Source organism: Callithrix jacchus, chromosome 1 (genome assembly GCF_049354715.1).
Source record: "Callithrix jacchus isolate 240 chromosome 1, calJac240_pri, whole genome shotgun sequence".
Taxonomy (NCBI): domain Eukaryota; kingdom Metazoa; phylum Chordata; class Mammalia; order Primates; family Cebidae; genus Callithrix; species Callithrix jacchus.
This window is the reverse complement of record NC_133502.1, coordinates 79,237,714-79,250,654: the sequence shown is the minus strand read 5'-3', so window position 1 is coordinate 79,250,654 and position 12,941 is coordinate 79,237,714. Positions and strand designations below refer to the sequence as shown.

At 39.1% G+C, this 12,941-nt stretch overlaps 2 protein-coding genes across 7 annotated transcripts in view; one reads left to right on the top strand and one right to left on the bottom strand.

Moving 5' to 3' along the window:
* Positions 1 to 12,122, bottom strand: part of ERCC6L2 (ERCC excision repair 6 like 2) — a 144,368-nt gene extending 132,246 nt beyond the window's left edge. For all 6 annotated transcript variants that reach the window (XM_008993723.5, XM_008993716.5, XM_078348426.1 and 3 more), the window contains exons 1-2: positions 11,665 to 12,122; positions 6,923 to 7,347 (exon numbers count right to left, since the gene is read on the bottom strand). In XM_008993723.5, coding sequence (XP_008991971.4) covers positions 6,923 to 7,347; positions 11,665 to 11,710 — 471 coding nt within the window. In that variant the 5' untranslated portion in view covers positions 11,711 to 12,122. The remainder of the gene's footprint in view (positions 1 to 6,922; positions 7,348 to 11,664) is intronic.
* LOC128931790 (putative uncharacterized protein ERCC6L2-AS1) lies at positions 11,771 to 12,219 on the top strand. The gene is given in 2 exon segments (XM_054254216.2): positions 11,771 to 11,863; positions 11,866 to 12,219. Coding segments are annotated over 2 exon segments (423 nt in total). The 5' UTR covers positions 11,771 to 11,794.
* Positions 12,220 to 12,941: the final 722 nt, after the last annotated feature.

Here is a 12,941-nt window from a genome sequence, read left to right as displayed (position 1 = left end):
CTACCCTTATTTCTGTTGGTGGAACCTGATCACAAGCCCACTGACATACAAGGAGATCTGGGAAACGTAGTCTCTGTCAGTCGGCCCAAACTCTGAGAAAGCAAAGGAAATCCGTATTTTGGGTGGAGATCTAGCCATTTTATCACACTATAGTGGTCCAGTAGAGGTCTATCAAAATGTTAATTCACAGAAGACCAATGACAAATTTACAATGAAGATTTACAAAACTTATCTCCAAAGAAAAAAAGCAGAACATGTTTTATTGTGGAATAGTTCTAAAATTGCTTACAGATGAAAAGAACAAAAACAAATATTTAAATCAGCCACCTCTAGAATAGGGAAAGGCCAAAAATTGCATTTCAGAAATGAAATACCACTCTGGGAAAGCTTTCTGTTTTTACATGCATTCCTTTCTAAACTCTGTCAGGCCAACAGTTTTACAGGCCATCTTTCCTCACACAGTCAGCTCATGACATACAGAGTAAATCTGAGGCTGGAAAAAAGGGCAGCAAACCTTCCCTTAGACCAGAACAGAAGAAGGCATCGCAAAAACTGTCTATTTTTTATAGGACAAAAAGAGAAAAATGTGTACCTACTTTTCAATTCCCTGGGAGATAAAAAGTACAGAGAGAGTGGCTCAGAAGCACACTTCCAAAAGTACGATGATTTTTTCTTGCTTTAAAAAAAAAAAAAAACCACACACACAAAGTGCTGTTTTGAAATGGGGTCTAGCTCACTTATCTTTTACAGAGTTCTCTCCTAAAATCAGAACTACATGCCATAACAAGAAACACAATTTTATCTCTGAAATAATAGTACATTTTGGTCTCTGCTTTAAAGGGCTTAGGGATCTGGGACCTGGAGGTTAATTAACCTTCACGTTGGATATTACAGCATTTTCTCCATGAATGAAAATAAAGACAATATTATTCTTCTCTTTATTACTATATTCCTGAGTGAATAACATGACTTGAGATCCAAAGAACCTTCATATTTTAGTGTAGCCTTGAATCTATTGAAGATCGTATTAACCAAAAAGGTACTGAAAATAACCTCAGAAAGCTTTAACTATCAGCAATCCCATCATTTCTTTCAAGACCAAGGTTTACTGAACTTATCTTTTTAATACAACAGCCTTTAGTAATGACATTTTCAATAATGTAATATCTAATAATATAGAAACAAAAATTCAAAAAATGTCTTTACGCTTTGCAAAATTCTCTCCTACTCAAAAAGTACTAATATCTTCTTCACAGAGCAGATGAGAAAATAAATATGGTAAGACATATTACTGCACCTGCTTAATAGTAGTCCTTAAGACTTTGATGTCTGTGAAAGCTAATTACTACATTATGATTAAAATCTAAATTATTTTGATTTAATGAGTTTGAGTCCTTCTCTTTCATGATAAACCTTTCAAATACTATATTAGATGTATGCCTTCAGTAAAAAATTAAATTAAAACTCAATTCAAAACTCAAAATTTGGTAGATTTCCAAAAGCAAAGTACAAAAACACCAACTTCCCTGTAGAGTCTTCTTTGATACCCTCAGGCAGGCTTGTTTCTCCCCTCCAACCCACTTATCAAACTAGATGATGGCTCTTGGCTACATTTCTTTTTATTACCCTTTTGTGAACTCTGAAAGGTTAGGTGTATTAGTCCGGGTTCTCTAGAGGGACATAACTAATGGAATATATATATATATATTCTTCTCTTTATTACTCTATATTCTCTTTATTACTTTTTATTACTATATACATATATATATATATAAAGGGGAGTTTACTAACTCACACGATCACAAAGTGCCACAATAGGCCATCTGCAGGCTGAAGAGCAAGGAGAGCCAATCCAAGTCCCAAAATTGAAGAACTTGGGAGTCCAATATTCAAGGGCAGGAAGCATCCAGCATGGGAGAAAGATGTAGGCTGGGAGGCTAGGCCAGTCTCTCTTTTCATATTTTTCTGCCTGCTTACATTCTAGCCACAGTGGCAGCTGATAAGATTGTGCCCACCAGATTAAGTATGGGTCTGCCTTTCCCAGCCCACTGACTTAAATATTAATCTCTTTTGGCATCACCCTCACAGACACACCCAGGATCAATACTTTGTATCCTTCAATCCAATCAAGTTGACACTAGTATTAACCATCAGAGTAGGTATCATATGCATTTATATTAAGCTCTTCAGTGCCAATCACAGTCCCTGGCTCTGAGTGGGTACTTATTAAATGTCAACCAACTGAGTAAATGGTTAGAAGTTGAGTAAAAGGCTTTTAATTAACTGCATTATTAAGTCAAAAGATGAAGGCAGCAAATGATAGAAGGGGAAAAAAATAAAGAGTTCTAGAATAGAAATGAAAATGATTACTTCTATGCCTGACCCTAGATTGGGAAGTCATTTAGTACTCCTGTGCCTGTTTTATTAAGTTAAACAGTTGAACAAAATTTTCTCCAATATCACTTCCATTTCCAAATTTTTTTTAAACAATGAAATGGTCATCATCCTATGTATAAATATTCACATAGAAGCCAGGCACAGTAGCTTCTGCTTGTAATCGCAGCACTTTAAAAGGTCAAGGCGGGCAGATAACTTGAGCTCTGCAGTTCAAGGCCAGCCTGGGCAACATGGCAAAACCCCATCTCTACCAAAAATACAAAATAATTAGCTGGGTATGGTGATGAGTGACTATGGTCCCAGCTATTTAGGAGGCTAAGTGGAAGGATGGCTTGAGCCTGGGAGGCGGAGGTTGCAGTGAGCCGAGATCGTGCTACTGCACTCCAACCTGGATGACAGAGTGAGACCCCATCTCAAAAAAAACAAAAAAAGAAAAAAAAAAGATTCATATCAACTAAATATGTCTTAACCAATGTTCACTGAACTCACCAGATTAATCCAAGTTTTCTATCCCCTCTAAAAAACATACCGTCTGAGCAAAGGCTCTCAAACTATAGTGGGCCTCGGAATTACCTGGAGCATTTGTTAAAACACAGATTGCTGTCCTCTCCTACTGCCCCAGAGTTACTAATTCATTATGTCTGCAGTGAGACCCAGTAATTTACAATTCTAACAAGTTCCCAGATGACACAAATGCTGCTGACCCAAACATCCACTTTAGAGAATAACTACTCCATGGTAAGCACCCACTCACCTCTTTTGCCATCATTCACTTGTCTGATTACCAAAGGTCAGGTTCCCAAACCTGTATACTCCAGCTGAAACTGTTAATTGTCTTTACACTAGATAATTATCATGTAAATGTACAGAAGGGATTCATTTTCAAATTACCTGTTGCATTTAGATGTGAGAATTCTGTGATATATTGGGAAACAGTCATAAAAATCTTGGATTTTGTACTCAAATTTCCTCCCAAGCATCTTTTTTAGTCCCACTAAAAGTAAAAATAGTAGGTGATGAACTGCATGGTGTTGAACATATCATGGGCACAAATGGACATGAGGAAATCTGGGAGTGATCGGTATGTTCATCATCTTGGTTGTGATGATCTTTTCTTGAATGCTTGTGTGTAAGATAAAATATATTAATGTCTGGTAATTTAAAATGCAACAAAAGACAGATGGATATGATAAACCACGTATAATGAAATATTAACAGAATCCAAGTGGTGAGAACATGGCTTTTCATTGTACAATTCTTTTAAGTCTTCTATATTTTAGAAAAATTTCAGAAGATGTTTGGGAATAATTAGTTTATAATCTTTGACAAAAAAATCTGCTTATAAGATAGTAGTTATTATGTGACACCATTTTTTGCTGATGTATGTTTGCGTGTGAATTTACAGAAGTATATGTGTGTATGAGAGCATATAATTATGTACGTTGCATATTCAACTGTGCCCTCTTAACCAGATCTGTCCTTCCAATTCACTTAAAAAATACTCAAGTCTTTCCTATCCCCAGACAATACAAAACAATAAAGAAACTCCCTCAAATTCTCATCTCTCTCTTCAGCTACTACTAGGTCACTTTTATTCCCTTTCAAAGCCACGTTTCTTAAAGAGGTAAATATACTTTCTGTGTCCATGTCTTCAACTACTCCATTATGGTTTGTGCCTGAAAGCTCCAGCAAAATGGTTGTTGTTCAGCATATCAATGATTTATTTTATGTCACTAAAACAAACGGACATTTTTCAATCCCCATTTCCCATAGAATGTAAAATATTAAATTCACCTACTTTTAAATTTGAAAAGAGGGAAGGAAACTTAGCTTAAAAGAAGAGTTCAATTTCAGATCATGGCCAAATTAGAATATAAAAAGGGGGAAACTTAAGGGATGAAATCAGGAAAAAGAGAAAAAAAAGAAGATAAAACTATGGCTCAAACAGTAAATGTCAATGGTCTGTTTTTATTATCAATTAATTTTACTACATTTTGAAATTCTAGTTAACACATTAATCATTCACATTTCTTCAACTGGCTTAGTCATTATATCTACAGAAGCTCTATCTATCTATAGAAGCTCTATCTTAAATATTTCACTATGAACTGTAAAATAAAGTACATTTCTTTGTAACACGGGCTTCAGAGATGAAAGCCTTCAAATATGAGAATAAAATGTGCACAAGAATTTGATTTGAATTATATTTAAGTTGCAGGGTAATGGTTCCCAAGCAGTTCACTTTTGTAGCACCCTCATGTTTCTTATTTTAAAGTTGAACATCAAAGAATGGTGTTAAGAAAAACTCTACCATAGGCAAAAACAGGAAAAGTGTATGTGAAAATAGTTATAGCAGGGCTTTAAATTAATTAATTTTCCTCTAGTACTCATTTGTAATCTTGGTCACAGATGGTACAACTGAAATACTAGGGTTTCAGTCTAAGACCTGCTACTCACCATACAGAAGGTCAATCACTGAGACAAGTATTGCCAAGGAAAAAGGCTTTAATGTGGCACTGTAGCCAAGAATCAGTCTCAAATCCATCTCCCTGACTGACTAAAATTAGGAGTTTATATAGCAGTGAAGAAATGTAACAATATATGGGAAAACAGGAACATAAGAGGGCTAAGGAAGTAATCTGATGAATGAGGCCTAGTGTCTCACTGACTGGACTCTATGGTTTGGTGAGTTTCATTCTTTGATACTTTTTAAGAGGCCTGGGGGTCCTTTAGTGAGGAAGGAACTCAGATAAACAGAAGTTTCAAGCTTTAGGACCAGAAGGGGTCAATTTCTATGTTTATCTAAAAACAAACAAAAAACCAAACTGTCTATGGGACCATTGGGTCAGTTTCAATGGCGGTTTCTTGAAGGCTGCTTTCTATATTCTTGCTATCTATCCTCCACTTGCACACCAGACATGCTAAATAATTGTTTGTGGAATATAGGAAGAAAGCAAATTCACTTATTCCACAACCAATTATTTAGCATGTCCGCATGTCCAATGTACAGATCTAAAAACTATCAGCACTGCCTAAGCTTGAAGGAACATAGAGCGTGGTTAACGGTATTATGATTATTGAAAGACTTTATGTTAGCCTAGCTTTTCACACCAGACCTTTACACACAGTAGCATTATTTGGCTATTTTTTTCTTTTCTTTTTCCTCATTCTGTTATTGGTGGCTGAAATTTGACTATTTATAAATATTAAATTAGTTTTTCACTTACCTTTGAGTTCCAATAACTAATAGAGGTAATATGAAGAAGAAAATAGCTTAAACTCAATTATAAGAAAGGAAGCAGAATAACACCTTAATTACAAACTAGGCACACACACCTGAAAATCTAAATTGTTTAGTATAATGTCTAGATTCAAAACTCTTTTGATCACAAACCTCTTTGAAAATCTAAGGAAAGCTAAAGACCCTCTAGTAGGCAGATTCTGACAGGCTCCCAATAATACCCACTTCTTAATATTCCCAGTCTTGTTTAATCTCCTTCCCTTGAGTTCTGGCTGGACCTAGCAACTTGCTTCTAATGAAGAGAATATGACAAAAGTAAGGGGATATCTCTTCTGTTATTATATCACCAAAGACCATGACTTCCGTTTCACTAGTGCAGTCTCTTGACCTCTTACTTGCTTTCCTTGATGAAGCAAGCTAACTTGTGTGAGATGCCCCATGAAGAGGCCCTGGGGCAAGAAAGTAAAGGAGGCCTCCAGCCAACAGCTCACAAGAAACAGAGGCGAAGAACCCACAAGGAACTCAATCCTGCCAACAACCAAGTGGGCTAGGAAATCAATCTTCCCCAGTCAACTTGAGATGACTGCAGCCTTGCAAGAGGTAAAGCTATAACCCAGCTAGGGGACAGCTGGATTCCCAACCCGCAGAAACTGTCAGACAATACATGAGTATTGTTTTAAGCTGCTAAATGTTGGCATAATTTGTTATACAGAAACAGATAAAACAGATCCCCTCTTTAGAAAAGTACTTAAATGCACAGATTCTAGTACACATGTTGGGGAATTTGTAAGTCTCTCTAAAGTTCACAAGCAGAACTCCTAGTGACCCAGGGATTCAGATTACGAAACGTCTAACATGATAAACTTCAAACAATATGCACAAAAGGCCTGTAGGAAATCAATTTAACCACGCTATGTGGTGTACCAAACATTAGAATACTTTCCTTCCATAAAGTATTACGAAAGTTAAATGACTTCAAATATATTGTATCTTAGTACCAGCCTTTCCAAAGGTAAAAATCAAATCAAGTTGTATAAACATTATTTTTAAATAAAATATTTCATAGGTACTAAAGTACTGATGATAAAATAACTGAGTAACTGTTCTCAACTTTGAGGACTTCACTATCTGGTTGGTGAGACAAACACAAACATACACACAAACACACAAAATAGCTACCATAACAGTTAACAGAACAAATAGAGATGTACGTATAGTATCCTCTCATGTACACAGTAAAGTGACTTTACTGAATTTTAGTTGTGATGTAATTAAAATAAATACCTGTACTGTTTTTCCAAGCCCCATGTCATCACCAAGAATGCACCCTCTTCCATGGATGTAGTGTCCATAAAGAAACTGGGCTCCTTCTCTTTGGTAATCTCTCAAATACCTATTGATGGTATAAGGAATAGAGTCTCCATCATCAGATAATTTAAAAGCAATAGGAGACGACGGAAATTTTCGGTTTGGAAAATAAGGTTTTTCCAAATCTTCATCATCAAATATAAGATTCCTGGGGCAATCTTTAACAAATTTTACTTCCTGTAGCTGTTTAAGAGGTATTTTCCTTTCTTGAAAATCTGAATATAAGATGACTGCAAATGGTTTGCCATTTTCATCCACTGTGATAGATTTTATGCTTGCTTCACAAAGTTTTCCATTATCTGGAGAAGGGGCCAGACATCTTTCTCCTGGATGCCATATGTCTGCAATAATAAAAGAGAAAATAAAGTTTCCAAAGCTAGCTTATAAAGACACTTCATTTATCCACAGCTATGAGACAAAATATATACCTCACATAAATCCCTTTTCCAAAAAACCTGCAATGAGATAAATTATAACATATGTTTTTCTAAAATATATTTTCAGATATTCTCCTACAATAAACAGAATAAAGGGTACATAATTTATTTCCAGTGGTTCTTACTCTGGCTGTGTGTCATCATCTACCCTGGTGTTTAAAAATATACATTCTTAGACACCACCTCTGGTGATCCTTATTCAGTGGATATGCATCATGGGCATCTGGTTTTATTGTTTTGTTTGGTTGCTACTGTTGAATTCAAAAGATAATTCTGATGCATAGCCAGGGTTGAGAACTACCAACTCAAATATTCTTGCTGTCATTAATACACACACACACACACATTTCATGATACGGTAGAGTAATCGTGAATAGGACTTGGCAACGAGTAAAGTAAAATCCTCTGGACAGCAATGCTTTGTGGTTCATCTGTCTGCTCTTTACAGTTATTCCATCACCTTTCTCTAGAAACAGCTGTTTCTTTTCACTGTCAATATTGCTGCTTCTAAACCTTTGACCACTGCTTGTATACAGCTAACCATAGGAACCTCCAATTCAACTACAGTGAGGTCACAGCTTTTTCTCTTCTGAGTTTTGAGTAATAATTTTTAGAGATTAATTCTAAGATCTCTTTCTGCCAAGATCCTATTATACTTTAAAGAGCATGACCTATCTCCTGAACTTATTATGTGCTTAACTGTACAGCTATCTATTTTATTTTCTCAGAAAATATAGCATTATGCATGAGGAGGGAGTCTATTGAGTATACTACTGGTACAATTACAAAGTATCAAATAAAGAAAACTAAGGAAAAACAATTTTCCAAATGGAATTTCTTATGGCAAGAATCCAAAAATAATTCTATGGCTACAAATATAAGAACACCAGGAATTATTTTTCTTATACATTTCTCACTGAGATCAGATGACCACTGGCAGTTTCCTAGGGTCTTCCTGATGACCTCGAGTTAGATTTTTATAACATTCATGATTACCATATGACATGTTTATACTATCTTAAGCAAGAATAGCTCACTATATGCCTCATCCATCAGTTGTTCCTCAAAAGTAAAGTCACTAACTTTGATGAGATTATTTTACCATAACAATAATGAGTACACAGGGAAAAACCTTCTCTGACACTCTAATCTGTGGAACCAAATTGTTTGACAACTGTTAGACCATTCTAAAAGAGTGTTTTGATGTGAAACTAAAGCCTTGATCCACTACACAAGTAAAACAGTAGGTCAATGGGCCCTATTTTCACAACAGTAGTATTTGTACTTTAAAATCTAAAGCAACCTTTACAGCAATTCTTGCTACTTCTGTTTCACATTATCTGTTTCTACCCAGCAAATGCTGTATTGCTTTATAAGACTTATTTTTTATCTATTATTCAACATATGTGATTTAAGCACAAATTATATTACACCACACAATGGGTATAAAATGAAGAAAACCAATATAAAAAATGATGGTAATAGTCTTCCTGCATCTCATTAATTGGCATCATCATCTAACCAACTTTTCAAGGTAGAAAACCATTAGTCAGCCCTTAATCCTCATGCAATATTACTCCTTACATCCAATCCATCAGAATGTCATGGTTCTGCTTCAAAAATAAATGACTTTCCTCCATGCCACCATCTCTCTAAAGCAAAGGCTGGCGAGCGTTTTCTGTAGAGTCAGTTATTAGCTATTTGTTACTTTAGATTTTGTAGGCCATACATTCTCTTGCCCTTGTAACGCACAAGCAACCAGACAATACACGAACAAATGGGCACATATGTATTCCAATAAAACTTTATTCACAAAAAGAATTGTCAGACCAGATTTAGCCTACAGGCAGTAGTTCACTGACCTCTGCCTTAAAGCATGCCACCACCAACTTTCCCTAAATTGTTCCTAACTAGTCCGTCTCTCTGTTCCCAGTCCACCTATTTAGAGTAGGGTACCCCATTATTCTCTATCTCATAATTTTATTGACTCTGTAGCACTTATCATAACATTTAATTATCATGTCCACTTGTTTTTGTCTTTTTCTTCCACCAGAGAGTAATTTCCATTCCAAGAAATTCTGTACTGTTATAAATTTTATCCCCAGGATCAACACAGAGCCACACAGCAGACATTCAATAAAGATGTGATGAATGTATTCCACATTCTTTTTTTTTTTTTTTCTTGAGACGCAGTTTCGCTGTTGTTACCCAGGCTGGAGTGCAATGGCGCAATCTTGGCTCACCGCAACCTCCGCTTCCTGGGTTCAGGCAATTCTCCTGCCTCAGCCTCCCGAGTAGCTGGGATTACAGGCATCCGCCACCACGCCCAGCTAATTTTTTGTATTTTTAGTAGAGACGGGGTTTCACCATGTTGACCAGGATGGTCTCGATATCTTGACTTCGTGATCCACCCGCCTCGACCTCCCAAAGTGCTGGGATTACAGGCGTGAGCCACTGCGCCCGGCCCACATTCTTTTTTTTCAAGACAAGAATCCGTCGCCCAGGCTGGAGTACAGTGGCACAATCATAGCTCACTGTAAACTCCAACTCCTGAGCTCAGCAATCCTCCCGTCACAGCCTCCTCAGTAGCTGGGACTACAGGTGTACACCACCATGCCTGGCTACATTTTTTATTTTTAGTAGACACAGGGTCTCGCTTATGTTGCCCAGGCTGGCCTCCAACTATCCTCCCACCTCAACTTCCCAAAGTATTGGGATTACAGGTGTGAGCCACTGCACCTGGCCTATTACAAGTTATTGATCTCACAGATCCTTGATATTTTGCGAGAGAGAAAACTAAAAGGTACATAAACATATACATAACTGTAAAAAGTGCATTGGAAGAGAAGAGTGTTATGAGAAGGGAGTACTGAGAAATGTTAATTTAAAAGGGAAGAGAGTCTAAGAACTGTATCTCAGGTTAAGTGTATAGCATGTGCCAAAAAAAAAAGCCTTAAGAGAATCACACAACTTATTGGAATATCTTTGGTTTCTGAGTCTGGATAATTTCTAGAATGAAATAAATTCAGTTAAGTTTGAGTCAGGAATGAAATCTCTCAGTATCCAAACTCCAGAACAATTGTTTAAGTTGGGAGGATTTCCTATTCGATTTAACAGGGAAATGGGGTTAAGTCTCCTATAATTTGATGAGTCTCCAAATCATTTGTTTTGGTTTAAAATAATTACCAATTCAACTCATTCTGGTGATAGGATCTCGCTCTCCCTCTCACTCCAATGGCTTCCTTGCTATTCCTCAAGCATGTTCCCTCCCCTGGAGCTTTCTGCTCCTTCCACCAATACAATTTTCCTAAATACCAGAGAGATTAGATTTAACAGAAGGAATGAGCGTCCCAGTGACCATAACATCCACTAGCAGCTTCATTTATTTATTTTTACTTGCCAGGCTCGTATAGGTATTTATATGTGTGGTCCCTGAATTACAGCGTCATCAATTCCTAGACCTCAGAATTCAGGCTTGTTACTTGCCCTCTCCGAGCTTTAGGTCTGAATTCCTCATCTATTTAATGAGATCGGTATCTTCCTCAAAGGAAAGCAAGTAAACATCAGCATATTGCTGGACTCAGAAAAAAAATCACTCAATACGTGGTAGCTTTTGTTATACAGCACTATTATTAATGGAAGCCCTTCATTTGGGTGCCAGAAGGCATCCCAGATGACTTGTGGCAGATAACCGCACCTTCTTTAAAACCCCTCTTGGTGACCCATTTAAGGCATAATGTCCAGACTTAATATGCAATAAAACTCAACAAAATATCTCAACTTTCATTTATTTATGTACTTACAACAAACTTCTGCCATTCACTAACAACTGGGACTTACAAGAATGAAAATATTTAACGTTTCCTGAGTGCTTAATACGGGCCAGACGCGGGGTCTCAAAAGTGCTTTGCCTATTCCCCACGTCATTTAATAATCACAAGAACCTAGTAATGAACCCAATTTTATAGATGAGGAACCTGCCCAAAGTTGCTCAGCAAGTACTGTCAGAGTCAACACTAGATCCCAGAGGCTGACTCCCGAGTTCAGGTTCTCAACACTGAATCGCAGACTTGGTACCAATCCTGGAAGGATTCACAATCTGCAGCTGTCACTGAAGAGGAGCTACAGGGCAAAACCTTAACACGAAGGGCACCGCCAAGAACTGGTCCAACACGACGCAGTACACAAGCGTCTGGGAAGGGGCGAGCGCGCAGCTGGTACCTTTGAGGGCGATTTCCGCGCGGGGCTGCGGCGCCGAGGGATCCATCCGGCCAAGGGGAGGGGCCGAGCCCGGCTGCACGTAACACCCGGAAGACTGCGGAGGACTGAGAGGTGCCCGGCCGGCGGGCCAATGGCGGCCAACGCCACTTCCGGCCGCCCTCCGAGCATCGCTCTCCAGCAACCCAAAGCCAGGCGATGGGGGGGAGGGCGAGCCCAGCAAAGGTGGCGACTGAGGGGACCCAAGGAGAAGAGGAGGGCGACGTCCGGAGCGTCAGCAGAGCCAGGGAACGCTGTGTGAGGCTGGCAAGGCGGCGTTCACCTAGTCCTTTCGCGCTCCACCGCCGTCGGTGGAGGACAGGAGGCGGGAACGGCGGCCCCCAAACCTCCTTCTCAGGCTCTGGCCTCCCTCTGCTAACCCCTGCAACATCCAACCCGGTCTTGGAAAATCCCGCGAGAACGGGCTCCCGAATTGTGATTGGGTTCTCGCGAGAAAGAAATCTTCCTTTCCGTGGGCGGAGCAATCTTCCCTACGTCTCTCCCCTAGGAGGCCTGTAGCAGGAAGGTCCGCGGGAGTTGCTAGTGTCGCGAGGTTTGAGGTCGCTGGATTGGCCGGGCGCTGAGCAACGCAGGAAAGAATTGGGGAGCTTGGGGGTGCTGTGGCTGTAAAGGGCAGCCGAGGCGCTGGAGGCCTGGCTGAGGGCGTCCCCTAGGTCGCGGCTTCTGACCTCTCTCAGTGCAGCTTGGTTCTTCCGTGGTGGTGCCACACCCCAGGAACTTGAGGAGCTGCCCACGGGCCAACCACGGGGGCCAAGTGAAATTAGCGCGTTTTCTTGGATCTTACACTTTATAGTGTATCATAAATACTTTAAATTCAAAGCCAACAGCATTTGCTGCAAATAAACGTAAAAATACTGTTAAAGTGTAAAGTGTTTTCCTGTGTACCATCTGACGTTTCCAGCGGTTCGTTGAACGCGGGAGAGCACGAAACTATGCACCGTGTGCCTTGGGAGCATATTCAGGGCAGCGCCGCCCACCTGTGAAGTGAAATACGCGGCCTTTGACACTCCCGCGCAGCACAGATGGACAGATCCATAAGTGGCTCTCGTACATGTTAAAATGCTTTTGTAAACTACCTATATCATGGATTTAGTGAAATACCTGACGGGGCCTGTATGCGTTCTCTATTGCCACAGTAACCAACGACCACAAAGTGTGGCTTGAAGCAGCACAATGTATCATCTTACAGACACATTTATTATCTTGCAGTTCTGTAGGTC